Genomic DNA, 26,283 nt, shown 5'->3' with positions numbered 1-26,283 from the left:
ATGTTATCAGTTTTGGTAATTGCGACTGATTGATTGCAAATACGAGCGTAAAAAAAACAAAGACTGGAACGCATATAACGCATTTTACAGCACGGGCCACAAAAACACATACATATGTACATAGCTACAAATCTATAATCTAAACTCATCTATAAAACGACTACATTTAAATAAAAAATATTATCGTTAAGCAAAAATTGAGTATTGTTTTTATATTATAAGCTGATTAAAATTAATTTCAAATTATATTTGTTTTTATGTACTTATTTTTAATTTCAGTTAGTGAAATTTTAGTTTTCACTCGGCTAAACACGAGTGCTTCTAATTTCGAAGATTGTACTGTATATAAAAAAAAACATGCACACTCATATATGTATGAACTAGAATATAATATGTACATTTTTATGTTTTGCATTAGAAATATTTCTTCGGTGTTTATAAATTTAATAAAAATATTGCAGATACTTCTTTTTAATATGAATGGTATTTTCAATATTCCCCAATTTTTTTAAGTTTTCATAACTTAAGCATTTTGCTTTTTGATCCCATTTGATTTTTAGTCAATTTAGCAAATTTGAAATGAGATTTGCTTTTGCCCACATACATGAGTCGGCTAACATGGCAACAAGTGCTCATACGAAACATAACGAAAACAAACAAATTTCCCGTTCTCACCATTCCATCTGCAAAACAACAAAACACACATACACACACGCATACACAGTTACTCACACCTTTACCAAACTTACCAGCTGATCATCTGCGTCAGCCGCAAAACTGGCGCCGCAACATAGGCCAAGAAAAACAAGAAGAAGATGTGCAAGCCAAGTTGGCCCACAATTGTTGATTTTCTGTCGCATTATTGGTTTTTCTTTTGCTGTTTTTTTTGTGTTTGGTTTAAACTTTTACCGTCTAATGTGCATCTAATAGTAAAAGCTGTCACTGCCACTGACTGATTTTGTTAACTGAAACACAAAGAATCTTATAAGCTGTTGGCTATAATCAACAATTTTCGCACACGAAGCAAATTCGAAGTACCCAAACGAATCGGCCCGCTTATCTGATGTTCTTGTTAACTGTTTATTTTCGAGAGAAGACGAGACGACTAGTATTGTTGTTGTTTATATTATTGTTAGCGGTATGAATATTGTTTTTGTTTGTGCTCTCCCGCTGCCTGTTGGTTGCCTTCGATTTTTCAATGGGGGAGCGAATCAGTATTATCAAAGATAATAATACAGAAGATAATAACCGAGTTTGAGTCGCACTAACTCGAAATGACTCATTTAGCCAGTTGATGTAAACAATCGTCCCTATTATTATTTTCACAGCGATTTAACGTATTTTCTTTTTTGTCGTTAACTCCAACTGAGCGCCACTGCTGTATGTATGTATGTATGTATATATGTCGGTGTGTGTTTTTTTGAGAGAGAAATGCAAAAGCGCCGGTGAAACGGGCGACAACTCTGGTCGTGAGTTTTCCACGTAACCGTGTTGTTTATGCCCATTATTTCTTTAATAACACCTAATAAAAACTACAAAAACCATTCATATTAACCTTTACACTTGTTAAACTACATTTAATTACATATAATACTGAATGCAATTTTAATTCAAGTAAATATTTATTTTTGTATTAAATCGACGTCCATCTCCAATTAATAAACTAAAGTGGCAACTCTATGTTGCAAACAGCTGATATCTAAGCATTGCAATTTTTTATGCCGGTTGCATATTTTTAAACAACCTCGCATTCTTACGATTTGTAATTGAAAGTTCAACATTCAGATTCATAAATGGCTGCCAACATCGCTGCGGCTGCCGCAGCAGCTCAAGAAGTTGATCCTGTGCTTAAAAAGGCCGTCAAATTATTGCATTCTAGCAATTCGACATCTGCCTCCGAGCTGCGACTCTTGTTGGACGAAGCACTTAAGATGCGCTTTGGTCCAGACAAAGTGATTACAAACAACATGTCCCAGCGCATGATAGACGATGAAGCCAACTTTCCAGGGCGTGTTGCAACACCACCCCAGCCCATCAGTACTGATGAGATCATCAATCTGACCAATTCCCCTGATAAGGATTCGGTGGATACCATCAATGACTCGGACGACGGCCTTAGTGCTGGCATTGTTAACACAGGTGACACTGGGGATTTTGGGGATCTCAACTGCTGCGTCTGCGGCGAGATGGTATTTACAGCCACCAATCGTCTTATCGAATGCTCCAAATGCGGAGCCATGTATCACCAGGAATGCCATAAACCACCCATCACCAAAGAGGAAGCGGCTGATGACCAAGAGCAGACCTGGCAATGCGATACGTGTCAAAATAAGCCGACAACCAGTCGTGCAGCAACCTCATTCTCAGTGGCATCTGGCGCCTCCACCGTGTTCATAGCAGACGATCCTGTTCCGCTGACCAGCAAACGGAGCAAGTCGTATGCGGCTGGTGGATCGTCTCATTCATCAACATCCTCCAACTCTTCGTCACCATTTTACAGACCCGAGCCAAGCAGTTCCACCAATGCTAGCAGTAGTAGTAGCAGCAAGCACTGTCACAAATCCTCCTCATCATCGTCCTCCAAGTCGCACAAGGAAGAGCGCTCCAGCAAATCCACACTGGGCCCATCATTAAGTGCCCTTAGCACGCTAGAGAAACCCTCTGCCAGCGGAAGTGGAAATGCCACTTCGTCGTCTAGGCGGGGAAGCTCAAAGTCCAACTCTAGCAAGAGCAGTTCCTCCAAGCATCATGAAAGCAGTAGCACCAGCAGCAGCAGTAGACGCCGATCAAAGCAATGACGAGTCCATGACTATTAAATTGTAGTAGAACTCTCACTACATTTAATAGTCATTGGAAAATCAATCAGGACAGAAATATTTCAGTGAAATGCTCCATTTCATTTGCTCTATTAATCTACATGTATGGGTTAATTTATTGGATTTACTCTTGTACTCATGTATGTAATAATTTTTTAAATTCACTAAGCCATAAGCCCTCTAAAATACATATCTGACTAAACCCACAAGGAAAAGGATTACGAATGGACATTGCGTAGATTAAGATTAAGTAAATAGCAATTGGAAAATTTTTATTGTAAAAAAAATTAACACTAAATTTGTATAGATAAATGAATATGAAAACAAAACGAGTTCCAGCTCCATTCAGCGTCGGTACTTGCGCACAGTTACGGCTGGAGTCCGTGGACTGTGCGACCTAGCCGCGGTAGAAGGAGATGCAGCGCCACTTTCATTTATTAACTTCCGGAGGTTTATGCGTTTCACAGGTGAATCTTTATCTTTGGCGCTGGCAGAGTTGATTTTAACTGCTTTACTAGATGAAGAAGATGGTGAGTTGACATCATTTGGTTGTTCCCCAGTGCCGGCCTTCTTTTTGCGCTTGACATTGACAATCACATTAGCATCCATGCTCACATCCAGCTCGAAGTTGAACTCATAAGTTTTTTTGGAGCGTGGATTGGGCGTAAGATCATCGTTGATAACGGTCTTTCCTGGTCGGCCACTGCTGCGTAAAGACAAGCCTGGACTGCAATTTAACTTTGAATTGGGAGTTCCAGAGAGAGATTTTGAGCTGCTTAAGTCTGTGGCAGGAACTCGAGGTGAGTTCTGAGATTTGGCCTGAAGAGCACGTTTCTTGGGTGACACAGTGGGTGGTTTCAACTTGCGTTTATCTGCTGGAGATCTCTTTTTGGGTAGGACTTTCTCCTCCTCGTCGCTGGCGTAGATTATGTCATCTGTAGAAGAATCCATCACCCGTGGTGAGTCTTTCTTGACTTTTCGGACGGCATTGGGCTTAGTTTTTGGAGGCGATGACTCATTGTTGTTGCTACTGTGCGGTTTCAGCTTGAATTCCAACTCTCCAGAGTTTGGTATTTTCATTTGTTTGAGGGCATTTAGGAACCATTGGCGGCACTTATCATAATCTGGCGCCTCGTTGTGGGCCAGCTTGGACACATACTTCATGTAGTCACCGATGGCAGCCGAGACACCTTGAGGAAATAATTGCTTTAACGATGTTCCCACATCGTTCATGAAACTTTCCTTTGCCTTTTGCACTTTAAGCGGCACCCCTAGCAATTTATCCCTGACCCAGGGCAACTCGATGCCCAGCCATTCAATGAGATTATATCCTAGAATTTCCAAATCTGCCCTTCTAGTGGGCACACCCATGTGAGCATCTCTCGAGGTGTATTCAATGGTGCCATTGTGCATCTTCTTAGGGTCTGGCTTAAAATCACCCGTCACATAGTGAGAGGCCAGTCCAAAATCTACCAAATATGCCTGGCTAGCCCCACCCTTGTCCAGGCCGAGCAATATGTTGGCCGCCTTCAAATCTGCGTGGACATACCCGGTGCTGTGCATAAACTGATATACATCCAACATCTGGATGGCCAGCCTGTAGACTGTACCCTCTGGCAAACGTTTGCCATTCTCGATATAGAACTTGGATACATCGCTACCGTAACGCGGCATTACAATAAAACGATGTTTTTGGCCATTCACATCAGCAGAGCCGTTGGCCAGGATGTAGGGCATTCCAAGTTCTTTCAGGCCATGCTGCTGCTTAAACTGTTTGATGTCGTCCATCTTGGCATTGCGTAGGTAGAAATGCATCTCGACGAACAACGGTCCATTGCCATGTGGTTCCTGCAGGATAATACAAATGATATATTAAACTCCACATACTGCGTCTCAGACTTACGCATTTGACCACAGCATCTTGACTCTTATCACCCACGCGACTAGCCGCATAGATCTCACCGAAACCTCCAATTCCAATAGATGGGCCAATGCGCCACTGCCCCTTCGCCAAATCCGTAAGAACTGTGCCTTCCTTAAGCTTCTCGGGCATGGCATATAGTTTGCCCTTCGCCTTTTTTGCCGGACCCGATTTCTTGTCTGCTAACGCCCCAGGGGCCTTTGGTTTAACGGCGCGTGGCATTACGTAGCCTTTGCCACGGTTTGCTTTATATTCGCAACGATGAAGAAATGTACAAAAATTTGCAATGACCCGGTGCTTCTGCTCGAAATGCCGCCACAAAGATGCTGCTTGTTAAAGATGGGCAATATGAAGGCCAGAGATATTTATCGATGAAAAGTGAGTGAAAGCAAAATCAATTAAAACGAATCTCAATTCATTGGTTCGCAATGACATAAAACTAACTATTAGGGTTACAATTTAAATTAATTACTCATTTTCTGGCATTAAGACTATATCAAATGAAATGAAAGCTGACAACATTTACAGAGTATCAACAACAGTATTAACTTCTAGCACCAAAATAGTTGGACTGTGGAGCAAATTCTCATAGTCATATGTATGCAATTGGCAATGGGAAAGGGTACCCAAACTTCTGTATCGCAGAATTCTGGTTTTTATTTTTATTCGTGATGTGTTACTATCGGCTTACAAAAATGTCTACTATCGATAGCATTTTAACAACAACCCTGCACTCACGGCGTCTTTTCATTCGTGTAAAATTTACAGAAGTGAGCGGACGACGCGAAGAAGAAATTTCGTTAAAAGAGGAAGCAACAAACCTTTCGGTGTAGTTTTTTATTATCATTCCACTCGTATAAATAACCAAGTGTGCCTACGAGCATTAATATCGCAATATTAACAAATACCCCAAGTGCAAAACACAACAAAAAATCGATTAAATAGAAATGGTAAAGTGTCAGACAAATAATGAGCAGCTGCTGTACCTAGAGAAGCGGCTGCGTCCTAATAAAAAATATATCTAATGCCCACGTAGCGCGCAAAAATTGAAAATGCCTAATCAATCCCCAACTGCCCAATTGGTATCTTACGGCGATGCTAACGCTCCAGGGATACGGTGCAGGACTGGGACAAATACAGTTATTTGTTATTGTGTGTGGCGGCAATTTAATCAGTTCTAACCTCAAACATTTTGACCCGCCACCATTTTGTGTGTGTTTTTTGTTGGCATTCATTTAATTTGTCATATTCATTCTACATCTATGACAGGCTGGCGGCAAAGCAGGCAAGGATTCCGGCAAAGCTAAAGCAAAGGCAGTCTCCCGTTCAGCGCGCGCGGGTCTCCAGGTAAGCATTGTTGTTGTTTCTGTTTGTAGTTTTGTTGTCTGTACTAACAGCAAGGGGGAGAGAGACTAATTTTGGCGCCATTTTTCATTCTCACCGCGGGGTGAGCATATTCCACCATACACGTACGCATACATATAAGCGCATACAGGGTGCTTGTTTATCTTGTAATTCCATTATACTCTTTCGGATTGAGGTACCCAAACTTCCCAGTCAAAGTTTCATAAAAGTATCAATGTTTATCAATCAGTAAATAGGCTAGTAAATATAGTGGATATAAGTTTAGCCGAATTAAATTAAAATAAATATTATTACTACCCTCGCAGTTCCCCGTTGGTCGTATTCATCGCCATCTCAAAAGTCGCACCACATCCCATGGACGCGTTGGTGCCACTGCCGCTGTCTACTCTGCAGCCATCCTGGAATACCTGACAGCCGAGGTAAGTTATTGACTGTAGTTGCTATTTGAGATATTTCCTAAACCAAAATCTGCATTTGAACTTTAACTCCAGGTCTTGGAATTGGCTGGCAATGCATCGAAGGATCTGAAAGTAAAACGTATTACGCCGCGTCATTTACAGCTCGCCATTCGTGGTGACGAGGAGTTAGACAGCCTGATCAAGGCAACCATTGCCGGCGGCGGTGTGATACCTCACATACACAAGTCTCTCATTGGCAAGAAAGAAGACACTGTCCAGGATCCGCAGCGAAAGGGCAATCCCATATTGTCTCAAGCCTATTAATAATTTTAATTCAAATTTCTCTCTTTTTGCAAAACAAAATAGAACAAACGACAAAAAATTTTGGTTTATATAAATTTTGCAAAAGTTTTCTAAATATTTAAAATTAATGAGAAGGATACAGAAAATAATGATAAACAAATAAAGAGAATGGATTTAAGGCCGCGTTTTAACGATTTCTATTTTACATTTACAAACATTTGTAATATCATACAAACACACACACCCAAGCACTCACATACACCCACACACGCACACACACAATGAATCATAAAAACATTTGTCAAGTAAAAAACAAAAGAATACAATGTTAAAAAGAGAAATTATATACTTACATTAAAAGGTATAACGAAAGTAAAACCTAATCTAGAACAAGTAATTACACAAAAACAAAAGAAAAAAACAAAAATACAAGCAAATTAATAAAAGAAAATCGATAATTAAATGGAAAACGACAAGCGCATTAAAATGTTATTTCCAAAATTTTATTAGAGACATTTTATTACAAAATAATTGTTGCAAAATAAACTTTGTGCACAGAAAATATGTTAAACAAAAATTTGAATGTAACTGGGGCATCAATTTTTTCCATTCTCATTCCATATGTATATGTGGCTCTAGCCCAGCAAATGAGGGACTGCCTTCTGGACGTCATCGCATCGCTCCTTGAGGTCATCGGCATCCAGTTCCAGGCAGGCTCCCCACTCGATCAGAGTGATGCGATGGTCGTTGTTCGAATCGCACGACTCCAGGAACGGAGCAATGCAGTGCTCCAGGGTCACCAGCGGAGCACGAATGGGAAACAGCTCGTGGCGGGATACGGAGCGATCAGTGTCGCCATCCAAATCGCACCATTTCCATACGGCGGCATTTGACCAACGACGAGAGTAGTTCGTCTCTGCCTCCAGTTCCATTTGCATATAGTGTTCGGTCAACTCGTCCCGTTCCGCCAGATCGCGCATCACGTTGAACAGCCAGTCGCGCATGCGACGAGGGAAGTCCTTCATATCCTCGCCGTCGCAGGTTCGTGGCTCGTGGCAGGCACCATAGTAGTCTATATGCAGATGGGCATTATCCGGGTGAAGGCAGCCAGGATCTTTAATGTCGCACCAGCAACGCTGCTGATAAACGGCACAGTCCGATGACCAGGTCTCGTTCTTATTTGTGCACACATGGCGACGAATCTCCAACTCTTTGGGGCAATCTGGAATGCAAATACATTCGGGCTTGTCCTCGTTCAGCTGGCAAATGCGACCGGCTCCGCAGTGCATGGTCTCACAGGGATCAACCTCGACAACGGGGTTCAACAGATTGTGCTGGACTTCAGCCAATTTGCTGGCCAGCTCATTTTCACGCTCCACGTCTTGGTTCTAACCCGAGAGAGATAATGAAATAATTAATTGATTGCTCTTCTATAAAAATCCGTTGAAGGACTCACCTTTGACTTCTCCTCTAGCAAACGTAAAAACTCCTCGTCGTTCTCATCGAATTCGGCTATGTCACCCAAATCCAAATCGTCAAGATTTTCGTCTTGAGCACGGACTTGCGAAAAGGCCAACAGCCCCAGGCAGAGCATTAGCCACAGGGAACGCATTTTGTACGCACTGAAATAATAAGTGGAGTAGTTTCATAAGATTTTCATTCTTTCAAGACATAACCTTACATCTGCTTAACTGTACCCCTGTGGTATGTAACGGTAATATAAGTGTCGGTTACGGATTGCCGTTACTCACCCTGTAAAGAGGGTGACTTCCCGGTGCGCCATTTCTTCTTTCAAAGATATATTGAAGACGCCGCGCATAAAACACTCACACACACACACACAATCAGAGTTCAAAAGGTCAAATATGTAAACACAAAAGAACAAGAACCACATCTAGAGGAAAATGCGTGCTAAATACGAAAGCGAAACAATGTAAAGTCATTGTGGGCCTCTCTAGGTTAGCCCAGGCGATTGGTACAGTGTCTGTAAATCAGATTGGTTCCCAGATGGCTCTCGGTGTAAATAAAAAATGTATTATTTTTTAAAAGAATTCAGTTTTCAGCTGACGATTTTGAGTTCAGATTTTAATCCTTAGTCTACGGATATACGTACATACCTACTATGGATATAGATTTGTATAAGAATAAGAGTCATAAAAAGATAACTAAACATTTGTTATTGTAAATACAAGCAATTATTAAGTTTAAAGATTATACGATACATTGCGATAGCTTTGGCTTCTTCAGTAAGGGTCATCTGCTTCCATTTAACTTTGATTTTTAACGTTCATCAAGTTGAAACTACTAAAAAAAGATTACAATTCAAACATTGTTCAAAAAGCGAATGAAACAATCACTGGGACCCAAAAAAAGGTAAGCGGTAGAAAATAATTGGGGGAAACCCCGAGCTAGCGAAAGCAAAAGTTGTATTAACCTTAAACCTTATTAAAGCCAGTTTTTTTGTCGCCTTTTGTTGTTCTTAATGTCGAAAATCTTGACTTTTTGTTAATTAACTTAAAAGTGCATAATTTCTTTGAGAAATATCCGAAGAATGTACATATTTACGAATAGGGTTTTAAGGAATTCACTGAATTTAAAATTACCATTTTGAGAAAAATTATTTACTTAAACTTTGAATTATGTACATACCTTTACAACTTTGCCTATATCTCCTAATATAATTATGTTGTGTGACTTCATTTTTGTACATGGGTAGAGTCTCTAAAGAAAAGTGTTTTGAAGGATATTTAGGGATGTCCTGACAATTTTGACTATACAGTTTTTCCCATTTTGACATTTGAAATTCCTTGAAAATTTTGTCACACTGAATGCAACTGAAATGGATTTTATTTACAAACTTATCTGCGTACAACCCATTTGAAATGTTGGGAGTTCAAAAATAATACATAGTTTATAACTCTTTTTACCTGGGGCAACCCAAGAAATTTTATCTTAAATTGAACGAGTTCTTGGAAAAATGTAAATTTAACACTCTTTTCACGCGCTTGCTTGATTTTGTTAATATTTTTAACCGAAATGAAACTGAAATCTACAGAGCCGACAACCGTTTCAAATTAAAAGGTTAAATAATTTAAGCCTAAAAATGGCCAAGAGATTTCATAATTTCAACTAGGTCAGCAATATTCAAGCGGAGGTAACAGTGAGGTTTCTTTTCTCCTAAAATCAATTGACAAAAGTCAAATTTCATGAATTCAAATGAATGATTAATTAGCCTTTCTATAACTAGAACAATATCCTAGAACAAGGTTCGACATAAATTTCAAACAGGTCGTAATCCAACTAAATATAACATTTAAAACCTGATTAATGTCCAAGTCGGTATTAGTAGGTATATTTTTTGCTGAGCTAATAGTATTTGGCTAGCATAAAAGTGTAAGACGTATATATGTATGTACGTCTATCTATAATATGAATATCATAGTTTTCCCCTTTGTATATATTCGGGAATGGGTAATTTCTCGGAATGAATTTTCGGTATATTCCAACAGCAACCTAAATTTTGGTGTCAGTTATGGAGCGGCATGTTCAACACATGGCATGTATTTGGCGTTTATTTGTGTATGAATCTAATGTGCTCCATATTTCTATGTATTCAGTTTTGTGGGTCCAGAGCATGTTATGTGTGTGAATAATTGTGATTAAAGTTGACCTTAGTTCTAACCAAATCTATGGTAATTTTTAATCGGCACAATATGTGTCGCCATATAGCACAAGTCTCGCCTTGAGTAATACAGATTTAATAAGCATATAGTATTAGTTGCCCAACAACGACAAACGACAAACTGTCGGCTTATCGCTGTCCCAGGCCTGGCCTCTTCATTTCTTATCAGGATCGTGGGCTTCCGTTTTGGCTTTTTAAGACACATAAAAAAGATTTGCTTAATCGTTGCTTTTCTAGAGCAAACGAGTATACAAATGAATTGTGGCCAATTTTCAATTCCAGGAATATTTCAAATGGATGCTGCTGCTGTCTAGCATATATGTACATACATACATCCATACGAGTGCATTAATGTTTGTCTGTGCGTGTGTGTTTGTGTATGGATGCAGTTTAATTATAACAAAAAACTGACTAAAGAAGAATGATGACGTGATCCCTGCACATTCCATACCATTCCCCTATTTTATCTATCATCTGAGAGTCTCTTCGGGCACTGATTCGCCATTTCAGGGGCACAATTTAGTTAAATTTGCGGAACTACACTTGACAAAATAAATCAAATTGTCTTTAAATTTCTTATTGGTTGGCCCAATGAGTTCAATTAACTGTTACTGCTGGATGTCGTGCGTTGAACTTGGTGATATATATGTACGTATGTACATATGTATATAAGCTGATCTTGCAGGAAATTAAACACTCTCTTCAATATCGAAAATATTTCGTTATACTTACAATTTGTTTTTATTTTATTGGGTTAATATTTCACTGTATTTTTTTCGAACAGACCAAGCGCTTTGGTTGCTGGCGAATGACTGACTACTTCTATGCCGGACACTGGGGAACACGATCGTTTTGCTCCACAATGATGATAACTTTGGATCGGCGTACATATGTATAATGTTCGGGATGGCCAACATGTCGACATGGAACATGTTTGTTTCGTTTTTCAAATCAAAAATTAAGTAAACACAAATTTTCTTTGCTTTGCTTTGCTTGAATCAAAATCAGTTTTTATTTTTCAATAACGAATTTGGGGTAAAATCAAGGGAAGGATCAGAAAAACCTTTAAACTTACCCAAAACTGTTTTGAGAAATCGGTTCAATGAGAAAGTTCCGTATATTCCAGTTTGTCTCACAGATTATTATTATTTTTGGTTTTTGGAAAAGAAATATTTGGATTTTGTTGAATAATTTATATAGTCATATACATATATATGTAGTTTCTATAGTTAAATATGTATTCTATTTGTACGGAAATAAGTCACTTTTAGAGATTAATGATTATAGTTGCAGGCCCGAGAGATGATATTAACTTACCTTAAGGCATTAGGCTTGATATTGAGAGGCTTAAATAAGATGCAATTCCAAATTCGTAATTGGTTTTTGCGTAGAATTAACTAAACTTTTTTTGTTTGCTTTAATCAATAAGTTAAGATACTTGAAGGGGTTTACATTAAAATATAGGATAAAAAAGGGTGGCAGCGGTGATTTTGAGGAAAAGAGAAAGTTAGAAACTTACATTATTTACTTAACTGACTTCAGCTGAGAATCGACATGTTAAAATATATATAATATAATACATAGTGTGCTAGATTTAGCAGGTTTTATATTTTTTATTTAAAATAATTATGAAGGAATATTCCTCTCTTAATAAATTTATATTTAAGCTGAGTAGGAGGACTTAAGATTTACTCTTTCTTCGACTTGAAATTTCATTCAGTTTGCAAATACATACAGAAAATAATTATTCATTAAGCCTTTGGCGTGAGCTACAAAATTAAATATAAATGTGTGTCTGTGCGTGTGTGTGTTGAGAGTGGGTGTGTGTTGTGTGTTAAGTGTGAAGATATACATATATGTAGAATAGGTCGCATAATGAATCATACATCTAGTTAATAATAGTAATGCTAAACTTAGAGTTCATGTCGTGGTTTAAGCTTTTCTTCTCATATTTTTTTATTTGATATTTAATTGGTTTTTTTCTTCATTCAGATTGTTTTTTAATTGAGAAATAGATAAACGAATAGAAATAAAAACATCTTCAACAGCCAAGAGACTAAGAAACCTTTCGACAAGTTTACAGAAATATTTAGTTTACTACGATTTCTTCTCAGTACTCATATATGTATATATATAAAATTGACAATTGTTGTTTTCTATTCATTCTCTATATATACATATACATCTAAATATATATATATATATATTTTATAAAGATCTTTTCATTTTGATATTAACTCTTGTTTTTTTTTGGGGGGGGGCTGGGAGTCAGAGTCCCAGAATTTGATTTGATTTCATATCATTAATTCATTAAATTCATTTTGGACGTATTCGTGCTCTAAAGCGCCAACAACTTTCTTCATTTCATCATTCGTTCAATGGGGCAATACCATACATATACATATGCATGTATATATGTGGATCATCTAAAAACTATGCTAAAGCTGACATAATTTGTATTTTATTGCTTGAACTTGATTTTCAGTTGTTTATATATATATTTAATGCGTTAACAATCTAAATTAGTTATCATTAAAAATGGATATAGAATGTGAAAGAGAGCAAGATCTTACAATGAAATTAAATTGGGAACTTCAGAGAGGTATTTCCCATTGATAGAGAATTATTATATAAAATAGTTTTATATTTATATTTAATATTTAGATTAATGTAGGCCTTAGAAAGTAAATTAAATATTAATGGTAAACTGTATAGCTTAGGTATAGAGTAAAAACCGTAGTTAGTTGTCCTATATAAGATAGAGAGATGTCCTGCTTTGTCTGTATTCTGTTTTTTAGTTACTATCTTATTACGAGTCTAAAGGCATCTAAATTAAAAAGAAGTATACAAATTAGTATATAAATTTTAAAAGCAATTCATACATACGATTAGATAAAAATAATTCATAATGGATTAAGCGGGTTAAGTGCATTTTAACAATATATAGAATAATATACAAATCTAATTCTAAAGTTCAATTCTTTAGCTAAAGTACAATAAACATGTCCGGACTAAAATGGGAATGCTGAACTGATAAATTTACTTAAAGAGGGAAGAACCTTACGACAAAACAATATAGTCTGTGTAATCGAAAATAGAATTTCTAGAATGGCAACATTTTTGTGCGAATTTCGACATTTAAGAGCGGAATTTAACACACTAAATAGAACAAACTATGTCTTTCTGACTGTAATTTAACTTGATTTCATCAAAGAGGCTTCCACCTCGGAAGATTAAACATTTTTGATTTGTTTAAGGTGTGCGATTAATGATTTTAATTTTCTCTTACTATCACTGAGGATTGTCTGATAATCGATATACATTGTATATACTCCCGCCTTAAGTAAAAAGTGAACGCGCAACTTGTATCGTTTACTCACCTGCTTGATCTAGCGACGATATTTGCTATTGGCGCTTGCTCCAGTAGCCACCGAACCATTGGTTACATTCACATTCGACTTGGGTACACCTCCTCCACCGACACCTGGCATCGGGGTGTTACCATTAGGCGGTGGAGCAACAGCTGCATTATATGGAGCATAGCCAGGAGCCGGTGGCTGGGCATTATCTGCTTTCAGAAAGTAAGCGAATTCAATAAGCATTGTTACTGTTTAAGAGATAAAGTATTTGACATAATTTTTTATGACTTTAAGACATTGCCTTGCTTTTTATACAAAAGTAAGTATATTTAAATGATAGACAAAAATTATTATTCTGTATCGGAAGGAAAATGTCTGTTGAATGTCTTTTGGTCAAAAGTAATGGAACAACATTTAATGCGGAGTGAAAATAAATAACACTAAGCGTCTCACAAGTTAAAGTTTTAGTGAGGCCTAAATAACTTTAAGCAAAGAATCTATCGCAAAATATCATTAATATACATATCCTTTAAAAGGCAAATCATTTGTATGAATACCGTTCAAATGCCAGAGCAAAGTATTTGAGATCATATTTTATGAATGCACAACCGAAGATCTTTCATTCTGTAGCATTCCCCATGTGGGCAAGCTGCAAAACATTTTGTCGGATTCCTTGTGCACAATTTTGAAAATAGAATACCTCATATCTCGATCACAAAAATTGAGTCAAAAATACTTTTGTCCACTCTTATAGGCCACATCTAACTTACGGTAATTGTTGGGCGGCGCTGCCGCATAGGGATTCATACGAGCCATGTTCACGTTGTTATGCTTCATCGGACCTCCGCCGTAGTTTTGCTGATAGCCAAAATTCTGTGGTGGTGGTGGGTGCTGTTGTTGCTGAGGCGGGGGTGGACCCTGTGGCTGAGGTGCTCCTGGCACTGGAGGCGGCGCGTTGGGCGGCATATTCCAGTTGGGCGGGGCCGCTGGGGGTGGCGGTCCATTGCGATGATGGTCCATGGGTGGCATGCCGGGCGTGGGTGGCGGCTGTTGCATTGGTGGAGGGCAGCTCCATTGATGTGGATGCCATTGTTGTGCCCCTGGAGGCGGAGGCGGCGGCGCGTTCCAGCCATTTTGAGCTGGCGGATAGGAATTCCAAGCATTCATCTGAGGAGGCGGCGGATAGTATTGCATGGCAGGCGGCGGCGGTGGACCCCAGTAATTGTAATTCGGAGGCGGCGCATTCATCGGTGGCGGCGGCGGTTGATGCTGATACTGTGGAGGAGGCACGGGGGGACGGTAGCCGACACCGGGTGGCCCGTTCATGTTTCCATTAAGAACAGGAGGCGGTTGTTGATGCGACTGCTGCTGTTGCTGCGGCGGCTGCATTGGTGGCTTGTTGTTGCCATTGGACGGGGCACCCTGCGGCAGTTTGTCTTTCTTTTCTAGATTGTAGATTGACTTCTTCACGTCCACCAAAACGTACTTGATTGAATGTTGCTTTTGAACTAGAATTAAGTAAAAATAATAATAAAGAATTCACATTTTGCAAATGTTCTACTTACGTATGGCCTTGTCTACGGCATCGTAGTCATCAAACTCTATGAAGGCAAAGCCTCGACGCTTGCCTGTGGTCTTGTCGGTTAGCAACTTTACAGAGACCACATGACCGAACTGGACAAAATACTCTCGTAGGCACTCCTCGTCGTGGTTGTCCTTCAGGCCACCCACAAATAGCTTCTTCACCGATATATTAGTCTCGCGTGATTCGCGTTCGGGCCGGGGCAGAGCTCGTTTTGCCTCCACCGTTCTAAGTGCAAAGATAAAACAGTAAACAGAGATGGCAAATAAAATGAAATGCTACCATCACTCACTTGCCGTCGATGACGTGTGGGCGATTCTCTTGCGCCTTGTCGACCATAGTGGACTTTGTATAGGTTATAAAGCCAAATCCCCTCGAACGCTTTGTGGTTGCATCGCGCATCACCACAACATCGACCACTTTTCCCCACTGGCCATAAAACACTTTCAAGCCCTCCTCCGTGGTGTAGGGTGCTAGGCCGCCTATAAAAAGCTTACGCAAGTGCTCCAATTCACATATATCCTGCTGGGTCCACCGTCGCGCATGACGCAGATGGGTAAAAAATAGAAATACGTGTGTGGAGTTTGAGGTAGTAAAATGGAAAGTGGAAGAAGAAGACGCAAAATTACAAAAATTTCATAGGTTTGATGGCGACGACAGCAACTTACATCATCTTCACGGTCGGGCACCTCTATTACTTCCGGTGATGGAGGTTCTTCGGCATTATCTTCGTCCTTAATGCACGTCGCGTTTGACATTTTTTACAAATTTATTAATGCAACGAATTGTTAATTATCGCTTTAAGTGCGGAACTTAGGGATGGCAAAACCATTGATGATACCTTCGATGGTACCGCAACTATTTCATCGCTTTTATCGAGTGAAGTCACTATCGATGGCCGATTGCCGCCATAAGTTTGAAAATGTAGGTATACAATTTTGTCATAAAAATTAATAATTGTTTAATATATCTATTAACCATTATGCAAAATTTCATTAAGATCAGGAACTATATTATTTAGCTACCATGTTAAGGTAGCAAACAGTGTATATTTTTAATAATTTTGCTATATTTGCTAGCTGTTAATGACTGTCAATGGTAGCTCTCTCTGTCGCATAATTATTTGTACTGCTAATAAATAAATTAACATCAAAGCGATATGAATATATATACATCTCAAAATCAGTCAGTCCCAGCCAATTTATCGTTCTATAATAGTCGTTGTCGGGATCATTCAAGGTAGGCAAATTAGACCATCCCATTAAGTGAATTAAAGACCAAATTCCATTTATCTCCAAATCCATAGATGTGCACTGATACATATTTAATTTGCCGCCAAAATTGCTACTTCGAGCACTAGTTTTCCAACACTAACAGCTGTCTCGTTCGAATTTGTAAGGTCACACTGCCAGTATTTATATACAATAAACAAAAAAAAGCAATAAAAACACCAAAATTGTTTGTCCTTTAAAACACATTGTGCAATGCGAAAGTTGCATCACTAAAGTACAAGTAAGTGAGTGTAGTTCAAATCTTTACAATTATTTTATTGCTTAGACTCATATGCAATTAAATACATATGTACATATGTATGTAAAGACCTAGAGTGAATTTGCTTAAATCTGGTTAAATAATTATATTTATGTTAATTCAAAGCTGCAACGCACTTAACCAATGTCTAATTGTTAGCAAGTATTGACAAGTCCACGCGCAGCATTATTGTTGTTGTCGGGGATGTTGCTGCCGTTGAAGGCTCCGCGTTGTTGTTGCTGTTGCTGTCGCTGCCTTTGGCGCTGTTGGTCATCAATGTCAACGTAATTGGCATCTGCATGTCTTGGAATAGTTTGAATACCCTGCGTGTTGCTTTTAGGTTCAGTCTGCGGCACTTGGACTGCTGTGGGCAGAGGTGGTGGCGGAGGCAGAGCAGGTGGAGGTGGATAATAGCCAATGCCCACACCAACACCCAGAGCTACACCACCCCTGGAAGGCAGCATGGTGGACGCATTGGTCGCTTGACCCATTATAGAGCTCATAAAACCATTGGCCACGACAAAGTTCCTGAAAAATTGATTACATCAAAAACTGTAGGATAATTTTAATTGATAAGGATGGGCCCGATAGATTGCCCTACAGTGGGCCACATCAGACTCTAAATTCTCCTCTGTCCATAGGAATTTCATTTCTCAATTTATCACTGGAATATGTTAGCAAAAATTCCGTATGGCTGACCACTACAGTCAGAGTTCATGACAGGATCTCCTATTCCCATTTTAACCACTGTGCGAGAATAAGTTACCTGTCTAATTGGGTCCGTGTGCGCGTAAATGTCGTAAAATTAATTTCGTGTTAATTTTATGTGAGTACATCAATTAAATTTCTGACATTTCCTTAAATTACTTCCGTTGCAAAGATATAATAAAAATTCAAAAGGGTCCTTCGACAGAGAGAGAGACGGGGAAACTACTGCTACTACTTGGTGGGTGAATGGTTGTCAGGTTAAATACCTATAATGTTGATCTATTTGTGCCTTCTCAATACGTTTGTCCTTGGCACGACGATTTTGAAACCAGATTTTAATTTGTGTCTCCGTCAGACCCAGTGTTTCAGCCAGTTCGAAACGGCGACTCCTCGAGATGTATTCATTGCGATGGAACTCCACCTCCAGGCGTAAAGTTTGTTCCGTGCTAAATGTTGTCCGCTGTCGACGCTGGCGTCCTTCCTTGCGACGTCGACGCGCCACTAGAAAAGAATAAGCATATCACCAATCATAATCTTCTTCAAGCACAATAGAGATGTTAAAGCGAAATTAATTTCACATTAGGGCGTGCTACCCCTGCTCCGGCTGGATAAGGGTAACCATTTCTATTATAAATGTTACTAAATGTCCTTGCGTGTCGGCAAGTTAAACAAATAATTAACCAACCGCACAATTCTTTCACTGCGATTCTCGCGTTGATAGTGAACATTAAAATGCATTTTACACGTGGTTCTTCCTTTTTACAGGATCTATGTATCTCTCCACCCCCTGTCCTGCCCTGTCTGTCTCCTGCCACCACCACGTTAGACGGCGGCAATCTCTTTCCTCATCCGGGAAACTTTCAACAATACCCGCAGCTGGCAACGGCTCTCTATTCTCATTTTTGTTGTCCGCATTGTTTGCCTGCATCTCTGGTGATGTACATAGGTACAAACATACATACATTCGTCATCGTCGTTAAAACAAGCTCAACCAACCGCACATTATGCCGCCCAACTCTCCCAACTTCCAAGCGCCCAAACGCCATTGTCTGGCGCCCTAATTGATGTATGTAACAAGGCGAAGCTGACAAGTTGAGTGTCGAATTGGCGACAGGGGGAATATGCCTTAGTGAGGGGGGTAATCTTCGGTTTTTGCCCGATTACCCTTTTGCCTACTACTAAAACACGAAACTGGCTTAAGTTCTCCGATACACAAAACGCATCCACGTTTTTTCTTGATGTTGTTGTTATTGTTCCTGCTGTTTTTTTTTTTTGCTTTTCTTTTCGAAATCACGTGTGAAATTCGATATACAAGTGTCCTTTGAACGTTCAGGTGTAAGTTATGGTGGTTTTTATTTTTTTGAGGTTTCCTGTTAAGCTCAATTACAATCTTAATTTTTTCTACTATGATTTGAGCAGATAACAGTAATTAGTTGGTAATACAAGAATTCTGAAAAGTTTGAATGCTTTTAGGGATAAATTGAGAAAAGGATTCGCCTTAAAGATAATTTATATTATTGCATGTTGAATTTACTACGACTGACTACAAATAAGCTCTCAATTAGAGTCAAGTCCTTAAGCATTATCTGACTATTCCTTTTTGAAAGAAGTTTGTACATATGAAAAAGGAGTGGTAGAAATAATAATGACAATAATTATTTCTCAATCAAAAGTAATGCTAATTTTGCAAATATTTTTTTGTATAATGTAAATACAATGAATTGAATACAATTCTAGGGGACTTAAAGAACAGTAGTCAAAATTCAAATGCCTTGGTCAATTGGCTAGTTGTCTTAACTAATTTAGCCTTTAGGCTTAAATATTAATGAAAGTATTCAATATTCCTGCAACAAATTACACTTAAAGGAGTATTTTTTATATTCCCAATCAAAACTTAATGTAACCTTTACAGGGTTCATCCTGCATGGCCGTGATAATAGTCTATAATTGAAAGAAAACGCACACTTCCCCCAAGAAACCGTTCAGATTGAGCACCTTAAACGAAAAGACCGCAAGTAAACGAGAATTTTCACAGCTCAATGCACTTTAATTTTTTTTTACCCTCTCTTCTCCTCTTTTCTGCTAATTTGTTTTCTTTTGGTATCCCGTTCTTGTTCTTCTGTTGTATTATTGTTTCCTCTGCTTTAGCTCGGCTTGTTGGTTTTTTCATTTAGTGATTTTTACATAATCCTGACAAGTGAGCTGCAATGATATTTAATAGCCTGTCGAGTCAGTTGCTATATTTTCGTATCCTTTAGAACTTTTTATGGTTCCTGCGGAACTGAGTTTTTCTCTCTGCCTCTTTCTAGATTGTTGCAGCACCTGTGGTTGCACAGGCGTGTGAAATTTGTGACACTTCCTTTTAAGAACTCACATTATCTTACGGATTCCGAGTGAAATGTTTGCTCCTCTGTGCTTCAACTGCCCGCGATGTCTGCTGCTGAAACGAGGAAGCAGCGTTCGATCAGCGATTGGTAGCTTGGCCAGGCATCTGGCCGATAAGTGCGACGACGACATTGAGGTAAACCAAATCAAGGTAAACAAATTAAAAGTAATTAGACCTAATTTGTTTCTCAGATCCCTCCCGAACCCACGAACTGTTGCATGTCCGGCTGTGCCAATTGTGTGTGGTTGGACTATGCCCAGACCTTGTCCAAGTTGCTAAACGACAACGACGAGTGTGCTCGTGAGATTATTTTGAAAAAAATCACAGATCCGAACCTGAAAATGTTTTTGAGCTTGGAGCTGAGAAATCTTAAGAAGTTGCGAGAGTCAAATCCCGATAAACCAGACGATGATCCAAAGACAACGACAAAGGACTAGATAAGAATTTTTGGGAAACTTTGGGTAGCACAATCTACATATGTAAAAATATAACATAAGAACCATTCAACCTCATTAACTATAAGAAATAAACAATAACTCTTGACTCACAAAATGTTGGTTTTTTTTTGTATACCCTTGAAGAGGGTAAATTAGACATTTGTATCGCAGAATAGGAGTCGTTCCGTTCCGACCCGTCGATATTCCCCTAGGTAAATCTGAAGATTTGAACGCCAAAGTTAGATTCGTCGATACTTATTCTTGTCCATTAACAAGGTCAATTATTTCATTTTACTCTCATTCTTGGTCTTGAAACTTGCAGTCAGATCCCGATGCATTCTCCGATTTTTGCTCTGTGACCTGTTCTTTTATGTCATTAAGTCATTTGTGTTCGTTCCTAGTTCAGTATTATATTATGTCTGATCCTTTGGATGGGGATAACCTTTGATCCAAAACTTTCTTTCGAACTTTTTATATTATCATTTATATTAATACATAATTATTACCAGAGCATCTAGTCTTCTTGGCTTCATCAAACGTTAGGTTAAAGAATTTTATGATCTTAGGTAACTAAGGTGTCATACACTTCGTTAGTTTGTCTTACTGTCGCTCCCCAGTGTGGAACCCACAATGCGGTGTTCGCCAGAGAGTAGGTCCAATTCCTCAAGTTCGCGGTTCGCAGTCTTAGTTGAAATCCAATTCTTTTTGCTTACCTACTTATTCAGACTGTCCTTATATTATTAAAGTCCTTCACTTCACTGATAAACGTTGAAGTTTGCTTATCCTATTTTCTAGGTACTTTGGATTTTTATATACCTTTCATAACTACTCCCTACTCGAATCGTTTTGTATTCTTTATTAATCTTTTATCAATTTTTCCCACCTTATCCCTCCTAATATTTTTATCTTTTTACTTCGCCTTCTACTTAACGAAAACCTACAACAAAGACGGTGAAACTAATCTTGACACTGGCTGTAAATCGAGGAGACACCTCGACCGGTGGTATTTTGTGTGTTTAGTCTAAAGAATCATGACTGATGTATATGTCTCTTTTACCATATTTTCTTTATAAAGATGTGTATGCCACTCTATAGACGCGAACCTAAGTTGCCAGAGCATATAAAACATAAACTATCTATGACCCCAAACGATTCATGCAAAGCACATCATCGAATTACCTATAGTATATGGTTATCTGAGTCAATAACTCAGTCGAGTCCAGGGCAAGTTTATACTGTAAAAATAAGCCTAGTCTGAGTCGATTCTTATTGAGGACCAAATAAAAAATTTATCCTCTAAGATAGGACGGGCAATTAGTTTAAGATAAAGAATAAAAACACTCGAAAGCTATTAGACAGTCAAAATTCATACATTTACATACACATTTACATTTCATTTTTAAAAACCTACATATACATACATATACAAAAATGTATAGATGTTTCAGTGGTGGATCTAGCTCAGAATTTTGGTGGGGTTGATCGGCCGTTAAGGAGGGAAAACTCAGCTTTTTTAAAAAATATTCTCGGATTGACTAGTTTCTGTAGGTTTTGGGGTAAATATTAAGCTACTCGAGATTTCAGTGTTGAAAAGTGAAAAAATCGGCTACAGCTAGATTTCAGTGTTGGCAAATGCTATTTTTTATTTGGCGCGTTGTTTGACCGCCCTGGCAGCTAAATATTTTACTCTAAATTCTAAAATTAAGGAATATTCCGCTGCTCTGGCAGCCGAAAATCGTATTCTGAACTATATTTGTTCTCTAAAATCAAGAAATAATGTAAACTTAACAATATTTTCGATTGTTGAGAATAGTGCGAACACAAGTTTCAAAAAGCGCGCGTATTCGAGTATCCGATATTTGGCATCTGGCAACGCTATCTCAAAATTTGACAGCTTCTTTTAGCTGGAAAAAGCTACTTTAAGCTATAATCCCGCTAAAAAAATGATTTTTCTTTTGTTAATTGCACAAAAACTACATAATAAATCGCCAAGGCGCACCTGAGGTTGTGCTCGTGGTGGCTCGTGGTCGTGCTCTCTTTTGTTTGATACCAAATTTATGTAGTTTAAGCGCGTTTTGGGCCCGAGTAGCTATAGTAAATATTTACCAAAATGTAATAAACTTAGAATGGTTTGGATTTTTCAATTACAGTATCCAAGCTAAAGCACTTCTAAGGTTGGTAAGCATATTAACAATGAATTCTCCTATACTCTAAACCCTATAATGTACTTTATTGTCCTCAGACTTGCTCCACTGCAACATAATTTGAAACAGATATTTTTTATTTAATAAAGAGGAAATTGTCTTAAAGCATTTTGCAGTTTACTCAATGCTTCAAAGAATATTAATGGTTTTACCAACTGCACTCGAAAAGGACTATCGATTATTCCGAAGTTAACTATTCGAATCACAGGCAATGCCTACCTTTTATTATTCGAAGATAACGGCTTCTCAAAAATGCCCAACACGTCGTCAGAGGGCTATGATAATCTACAAGAACTTCATCTGGCTAGCATAACGTCCTTGGATCCGAATGTTGCTACATGTCTATTGGAGCGAAAGTACAAAATCTCAGTATTCCAATCGGGAATATATTGACAACTACAACAATACGGCTCTTTTAAATTAGTTCAACATACTCAAGAAGAGGAAAAAAAGGGAAAATGGAAAAGCTTCAAAAGCCTTTTTATGCAGAAAGAATCATTTATGAAGAAAGGACCCTATCAAGAGGACTGTAGCGGTTGTGTGAATGGATCTGAAGCAACCCACTTTTTAATTGACTTCTCAAATAAAGCCATTTATTCACTTTGACAACTGAAACAGCCGGAGACGCAATACTTCTTCTGGTTGATAATCTTATTGACACTCTGCCAGTGTCTTTATCAAGGAACACGATCCTTGCCGAGCCGCACACGAAAAACAACAAACTCATCTATCTTCAGCTGGATGAACTTCCATTCAATATAAAAATGCTGGATATTCGTGAAAATAGGTTTACAGGACTTGACGACAATGTTACAAAGTTCATATCAAAGCAGAAGGAATTTGGATTCTCTGGAAACCCTTCGCAATGCAGCTGTAAGTTCAGCAAGTTCCTTGTCTATTTCAGGACATATTATTCCACAGAATATGGAATGGTCTAGATTATGACCTGTGAACCCGTTGTAAACAAGATGAGATCCAAAGGTTTCTGGTCAACTACTCCAGTCTGGGAATGCTACTCTCCTATTCGAAAATAATAATGTAACTTCCTTGGGCAGAATATTTTTTTTCGATTTACCAAAGATATAGAACATAAAAGTAAGACAGAATGCAGAGTTTCCAGATTGATTGTTTCGCTGGAGGAATAAGATCTATATCCACCAAAAATTCTATCTTAAGTGATCTTTACGTCTCTTAGCATGTCTCCTTAGCCACCGTAATGTGGCTATACGAGAAAAAATTGTTGCTCAGCAACAATGCGCAATGTGCAAATGTTAAATTTTTTTTTCTGTATTTAATTTAAGATATGTCATAGATAAATTAGTAGGTCTGTCAAATCGCAGTACTGAGTACTCTATAATAAATTAATTGGTCAAAAGCAAAGTCTAGTGGAAACAAATTTCTTAATGTAATAACTCCTAAGTTGCTTTTTATACCATACGCCCATAGGGTGAAATGGTATATTAAAGTCGCCAACATGTATGTAACCGGCAGAGGGAAGCTTTTCCGACCCTATAAAGTATATATATTCTTGATCAGCATCAACAGCCGAGTCGATGTAGCCATGTCCTTCTGTTCGTATGAACACCTAGATTCCGAGAACTGTAAAAGCTAGAGCCACAAAATTTGGTAGATTCGTGTAGTATGTAAAGTGATCAAGTTTATTTCAAATTTTCGCCACGCCCCTTTCCGCTCCCGCAATTTAAAAAAAGCGTTTATCTCAAAAACTATTCTAGCTAGAGACACAATATTTAGTATGTGTATTTGTTTAGTAAATGCACACGTTTTATATGTATGAAGATTTTGCCAAGGCCCTTGTCGCCTCCGTAATTGGAAAAACTCGATTATCTCCCGTATTTTTCTACCTTATGCAATAAAATTTGGCACACTTAAATTTGATACTAATATCCAGCAAAATACCATTTGATATACCAAATGCCATACAAATACCAAATTTGATCAAAATCGGACAAAAAACAGTCGAGTTATGCATATAAACATTTTTCCACAAGGCCTTGCAAATCTCGTGCCGGATTAAGTCAACAATGGGCTTGTTGCAATCAACCAATTCGAAAACCATTATCTTATCTTGAATTGTTTAAACATAAATTTGTTGGTCAATTTGCGTCGTTTTATTGTTTATGTAAATTCTACCCCAATTTAGAAAATTATATCTTAATTTAGCATGTTTTAAAGTGGCATCATAAAAACTTATTAATTTGGACCCGGCTATCACCCACAATCTTTTTCGAAAATTATTAAAAAGTTAAGTTTTTCGAAATTTAAATGCAGATCATTCTGACTTGAAAAAATATACATTTTTCAAATACTCTAATAAATAACTACAACTTTGCTGTCCTTAAGGATTTTGTGTATATTTGCGTGATATTTCAATTTAAAACTTAATTTAAAAAAAAAAAAGTCATCCGTTTAGTGATTTAGTAGATTTTAATTACTCGAATGTACTAAATCTCAATATTTTAACTAAGTTTCTTTCAACAGATTGAATTGTAAAGTAGGAGCGTAGTTTTTCGAAAAGATAAACCAGTTAATTTAAAGCAAAACTGTCCCAATTAGGAAATGCATACTCACGAAATGCGGAAAATCCAGCACTAAATTGTGTGTCACTTGGAAAGCCAGGATATGGTAAAACCGAAGTGGAAGTGACGGTCGGGATGGGCCCCGTTGGACTTGGTGCATAGCTGCTCTGGTAATCCACTTTGGGTGCGTATATATCAAAGGCGGTGGGTAAACCAACTGAAGATACATTCACACGGTCATGTTCATCACTAATCGAGATATCCGGCGAGGAGACAGTCCCGCCATCACTGTGATAGGGGGTTCTGCAACTGGGGGATTTGTGGGTGCCAGCTACCACATCGATATCGCCATTGTCACTGCTTCGCGTCTCGAGATGGCCGTAAAGACGTTCAAAGAATTGACGCGGCGACGACGGACGTTGCGGAGTGGTTACGGTAGTTACATTGTTTGGAGCCGGGAGCCCGGTTGGACTTGGCGACTTATGGTACAGGCTGTTACCATGATCTAGGCACTGGTTTTGTGAGGGCAACATTTGTAGGAACCCGAACAAAGTGGACTAATCACTTGTGTAATCGGCAAGCGACTGAAATTAAACATTACTTCCGATGGCAGAGCCAGGCCTCTGGAATGGGCAGCGCTTCCTTGCTGGTCAAGCGATGGCGCTTATCCAACGCTGTCAGTAAGGACAAGCGAATGAGACCAAAAGAAAAACAAATACTTTTACGCGTCACAAATTATTCGGCACATTAAAATTAACAGGCAAGGGCGCCTTAAATTGTGGTTAATAAAAAACGCCATCTGCCACACCTGCAGCAGAGGCACTAACGCATGCCATTGGTCAATTGGCACCACCGCCACCCCTGATTTAACTTCCGGGCCTACTGCAGGCAATAAGGGTAGCAGGATTTTTGAAATAAGCTCCGCCCATTTGGCGCCGCAAGGACAATGAACCAGTTCCAAGTTGCCAGAGCGTAAACCTCTGTTAAATAACATAATGATAAAAAGTCCTCTGTTCCTCTTTCACGAATGACACCTGTTGTGTCTTAGCAAGCGG

General features: G+C 38.5%; 8 protein-coding genes across 14 annotated transcripts in view; 3 read left to right on the top strand and 5 right to left on the bottom strand.

The window, feature by feature from the left end:
- Positions 1 to 1,347, bottom strand: part of LOC6650131 (cation-independent mannose-6-phosphate receptor) — a 30,836-nt gene extending 29,489 nt beyond the window's left edge. Inside the window, exon 1 of one of the 3 annotated variants that reach the window (XM_023180099.2) lies at positions 750 to 1,347. In XM_023180099.2, the coding sequence (XP_023035867.1) occupies positions 750 to 860 (111 nt within the window). In that variant the 5' untranslated portion in view covers positions 861 to 1,347. The remainder of the gene's footprint in view (positions 1 to 749) is intronic. The other 2 variants (XM_023180098.2, XM_002072667.4) reach the window with 2 other exon arrangements.
- Positions 1,348 to 1,694: 347 nt separating this feature from the next.
- LOC6650130 (integrator complex subunit 12) lies at positions 1,695 to 3,145 on the top strand. The gene has a single exon (XM_002072666.4). The coding sequence runs from the start codon at positions 1,794 to 1,796 to the stop codon at positions 2,796 to 2,798; it is 1,005 nt and encodes a 334-aa protein (XP_002072702.1). The 5' UTR covers positions 1,695 to 1,793; the 3' UTR covers positions 2,799 to 3,145.
- Positions 3,057 to 5,089, bottom strand: LOC6650129 (nucleosomal histone kinase 1). The gene is made up of 2 exons (XM_002072665.4): positions 4,720 to 5,089; positions 3,057 to 4,664 (listed from the first exon to the last, which is right to left on the bottom strand). The coding sequence occupies exons 1-2, from the start codon at positions 4,957 to 4,959 to the stop codon at positions 3,162 to 3,164; spliced, it is 1,743 nt and encodes a 580-aa protein (XP_002072701.1). The 5' UTR covers positions 4,960 to 5,089; the 3' UTR covers positions 3,057 to 3,161.
- Positions 5,090 to 5,480: 391 nt separating this feature from the next.
- On the top strand, positions 5,481 to 6,981 carry LOC6650128 (histone H2A.v). The gene is made up of 4 exons (XM_002072664.4): positions 5,481 to 5,687; positions 6,007 to 6,084; positions 6,408 to 6,521; positions 6,594 to 6,981. The coding sequence occupies exons 1-4, from the start codon at positions 5,685 to 5,687 to the stop codon at positions 6,822 to 6,824; spliced, it is 426 nt and encodes a 141-aa protein (XP_002072700.2). The 5' UTR covers positions 5,481 to 5,684; the 3' UTR covers positions 6,825 to 6,981.
- Positions 6,982 to 7,284: 303 nt separating this feature from the next.
- On the bottom strand, positions 7,285 to 11,300 carry LOC6650127 (SPARC). 2 transcript variants are annotated; one of them, XM_002072663.4, is made up of 3 exons: positions 11,218 to 11,300; positions 8,260 to 8,425; positions 7,285 to 8,191 (listed from the first exon to the last, which is right to left on the bottom strand). In XM_002072663.4, the coding sequence occupies exons 2-3, from the start codon at positions 8,413 to 8,415 to the stop codon at positions 7,439 to 7,441; spliced, it is 909 nt and encodes a 302-aa protein (XP_002072699.2). In that variant the 5' UTR covers positions 8,416 to 8,425; positions 11,218 to 11,300; the 3' UTR covers positions 7,285 to 7,438. The 2 variants fall into 2 exon arrangements, with proteins under 2 accessions (XP_002072699.2, XP_046865297.1); XM_047009341.1 differs by lacking the exon at positions 11,218 to 11,300 and adding an exon at positions 9,453 to 9,466.
- A 1,403-nt stretch (positions 11,301 to 12,703) lies between these two features.
- On the bottom strand, positions 12,704 to 16,265 carry LOC6650426 (ribonucleoprotein RB97D). Of its 3 annotated transcripts, none has more exons than XM_023180165.2 (6): positions 16,095 to 16,265; positions 15,719 to 15,951; positions 15,410 to 15,654; positions 14,615 to 15,352; positions 13,866 to 14,053; positions 12,704 to 13,312 (listed from the first exon to the last, which is right to left on the bottom strand). In XM_023180165.2, the coding sequence occupies exons 1-5, from the start codon at positions 16,182 to 16,184 to the stop codon at positions 13,875 to 13,877; spliced, it is 1,485 nt and encodes a 494-aa protein (XP_023035933.1). In that variant the 5' UTR covers positions 16,185 to 16,265; the 3' UTR covers positions 12,704 to 13,312; positions 13,866 to 13,874. The 3 variants fall into 3 exon arrangements, with proteins under 3 accessions (XP_023035933.1, XP_002072698.2, XP_046865287.1); XM_002072662.4 differs by having other exon boundaries at positions 15,719 to 15,948; XM_047009331.1 differs by lacking the exon at positions 12,704 to 13,312 and having other exon boundaries at positions 13,385 to 14,053.
- Positions 16,266 to 16,818: 553 nt separating this feature from the next.
- LOC6650425 (UPF0651 protein P31B10.02, mitochondrial) lies at positions 16,819 to 20,602 on the top strand. 2 transcript variants are annotated; one of them, XM_002072661.4, is made up of 3 exons: positions 16,819 to 16,938; positions 19,974 to 20,185; positions 20,242 to 20,602. In XM_002072661.4, the coding sequence occupies exons 2-3, from the start codon at positions 20,063 to 20,065 to the stop codon at positions 20,485 to 20,487; spliced, it is 369 nt and encodes a 122-aa protein (XP_002072697.1). In that variant the 5' UTR covers positions 16,819 to 16,938; positions 19,974 to 20,062; the 3' UTR covers positions 20,488 to 20,602. The 2 variants fall into 2 exon arrangements, with proteins under 2 accessions (XP_002072697.1, XP_046865283.1); XM_047009327.1 differs by having other exon boundaries at positions 16,819 to 16,942.
- Positions 17,000 to 25,908, bottom strand: LOC6650424 (homeobox protein rough). The gene is made up of 3 exons (XM_023180593.2): positions 25,281 to 25,908; positions 17,931 to 18,165; positions 17,000 to 17,484 (listed from the first exon to the last, which is right to left on the bottom strand). The coding sequence occupies exons 1-3, from the start codon at positions 25,759 to 25,761 to the stop codon at positions 17,112 to 17,114; spliced, it is 1,089 nt and encodes a 362-aa protein (XP_023036361.2). The 5' UTR covers positions 25,762 to 25,908; the 3' UTR covers positions 17,000 to 17,111.
- Positions 25,909 to 26,283: the final 375 nt, after the last annotated feature.

This window comes from Drosophila willistoni, chromosome 3R, assembly GCF_018902025.1.
Source record: "Drosophila willistoni isolate 14030-0811.24 chromosome 3R, UCI_dwil_1.1, whole genome shotgun sequence".
Classification (NCBI taxonomy): domain Eukaryota; kingdom Metazoa; phylum Arthropoda; class Insecta; order Diptera; family Drosophilidae; genus Drosophila; species Drosophila willistoni.
This window is presented reverse-complemented; position numbering and strand designations above follow the sequence as displayed.

Excerpts from the sequence above, each read along its gene's own strand:
- LOC6650424 (XM_023180593.2), bottom strand. The coding sequence starts at position 25,761 with ATGTTGCCCTCACAAAACCAGTGCCTAGATCATGGTAACAGCCTGTAC. Across the intron at positions 18,166-25,280 it reads TGCTGGATTTTCCGCATTTC|TGGCGCGTCGACGTCGCAAG; the intron begins GTGAGTATGCAT and ends ATTCTTTTCTAG. Across the intron at positions 17,485-17,930 it reads CAAATAGATCAACATTATAG|GAACTTTGTCGTGGCCAATG; the intron begins GTATTTAACCTG and ends TCAATTTTTCAG.
- LOC6650426 (XM_023180165.2), bottom strand. The coding sequence starts at position 16,184 with ATGTCAAACGCGACGTGCATTAAGGACGAAGATAATGCCGAAGAACCT. Across the intron at positions 15,952-16,094 it reads TGCCCGACCGTGAAGATGAT|CAGGATATATGTGAATTGGA; the intron begins GTAAGTTGCTGT and ends CGGTGGACCCAG. Across the intron at positions 15,655-15,718 it reads CCACACGTCATCGACGGCAA|AACGGTGGAGGCAAAACGAG; the intron begins GTGAGTGATGGT and ends CTTTGCACTTAG.
- LOC6650127 (XM_002072663.4), bottom strand. The coding sequence starts at position 8,415 with ATGCGTTCCCTGTGGCTAATGCTCTGCCTGGGGCTGTTGGCCTTTTCG. Across the intron at positions 8,192-8,259 it reads TGCTAGAGGAGAAGTCAAAG|AACCAAGACGTGGAGCGTGA; the intron begins GTGAGTCCTTCA and ends CTCTCGGGTTAG.
- LOC6650128 (XM_002072664.4), top strand. Across the intron at positions 6,085-6,407 it reads CAGCGCGCGCGGGTCTCCAG|TTCCCCGTTGGTCGTATTCA; the intron begins GTAAGCATTGTT and ends CTACCCTCGCAG. Across the intron at positions 6,522-6,593 it reads TGGAATACCTGACAGCCGAG|GTCTTGGAATTGGCTGGCAA; the intron begins GTAAGTTATTGA and ends CTTTAACTCCAG.
- LOC6650129 (XM_002072665.4), bottom strand. The coding sequence starts at position 4,959 with ATGCCACGCGCCGTTAAACCAAAGGCCCCTGGGGCGTTAGCAGACAAG. Across the intron at positions 4,665-4,719 it reads AAGATGCTGTGGTCAAATGC|GAACCACATGGCAATGGACC; the intron begins GTAAGTCTGAGA and ends ATTATCCTGCAG.
- LOC6650425 (XM_002072661.4), top strand. The coding sequence starts at position 20,063 with ATGTTTGCTCCTCTGTGCTTCAACTGCCCGCGATGTCTGCTGCTGAAA. Across the intron at positions 20,186-20,241 it reads AGTGCGACGACGACATTGAG|ATCCCTCCCGAACCCACGAA; the intron begins GTAAACCAAATC and ends TTTGTTTCTCAG.
- LOC6650130 (XM_002072666.4), top strand. The coding sequence starts at position 1,794 with ATGGCTGCCAACATCGCTGCGGCTGCCGCAGCAGCTCAAGAAGTTGAT.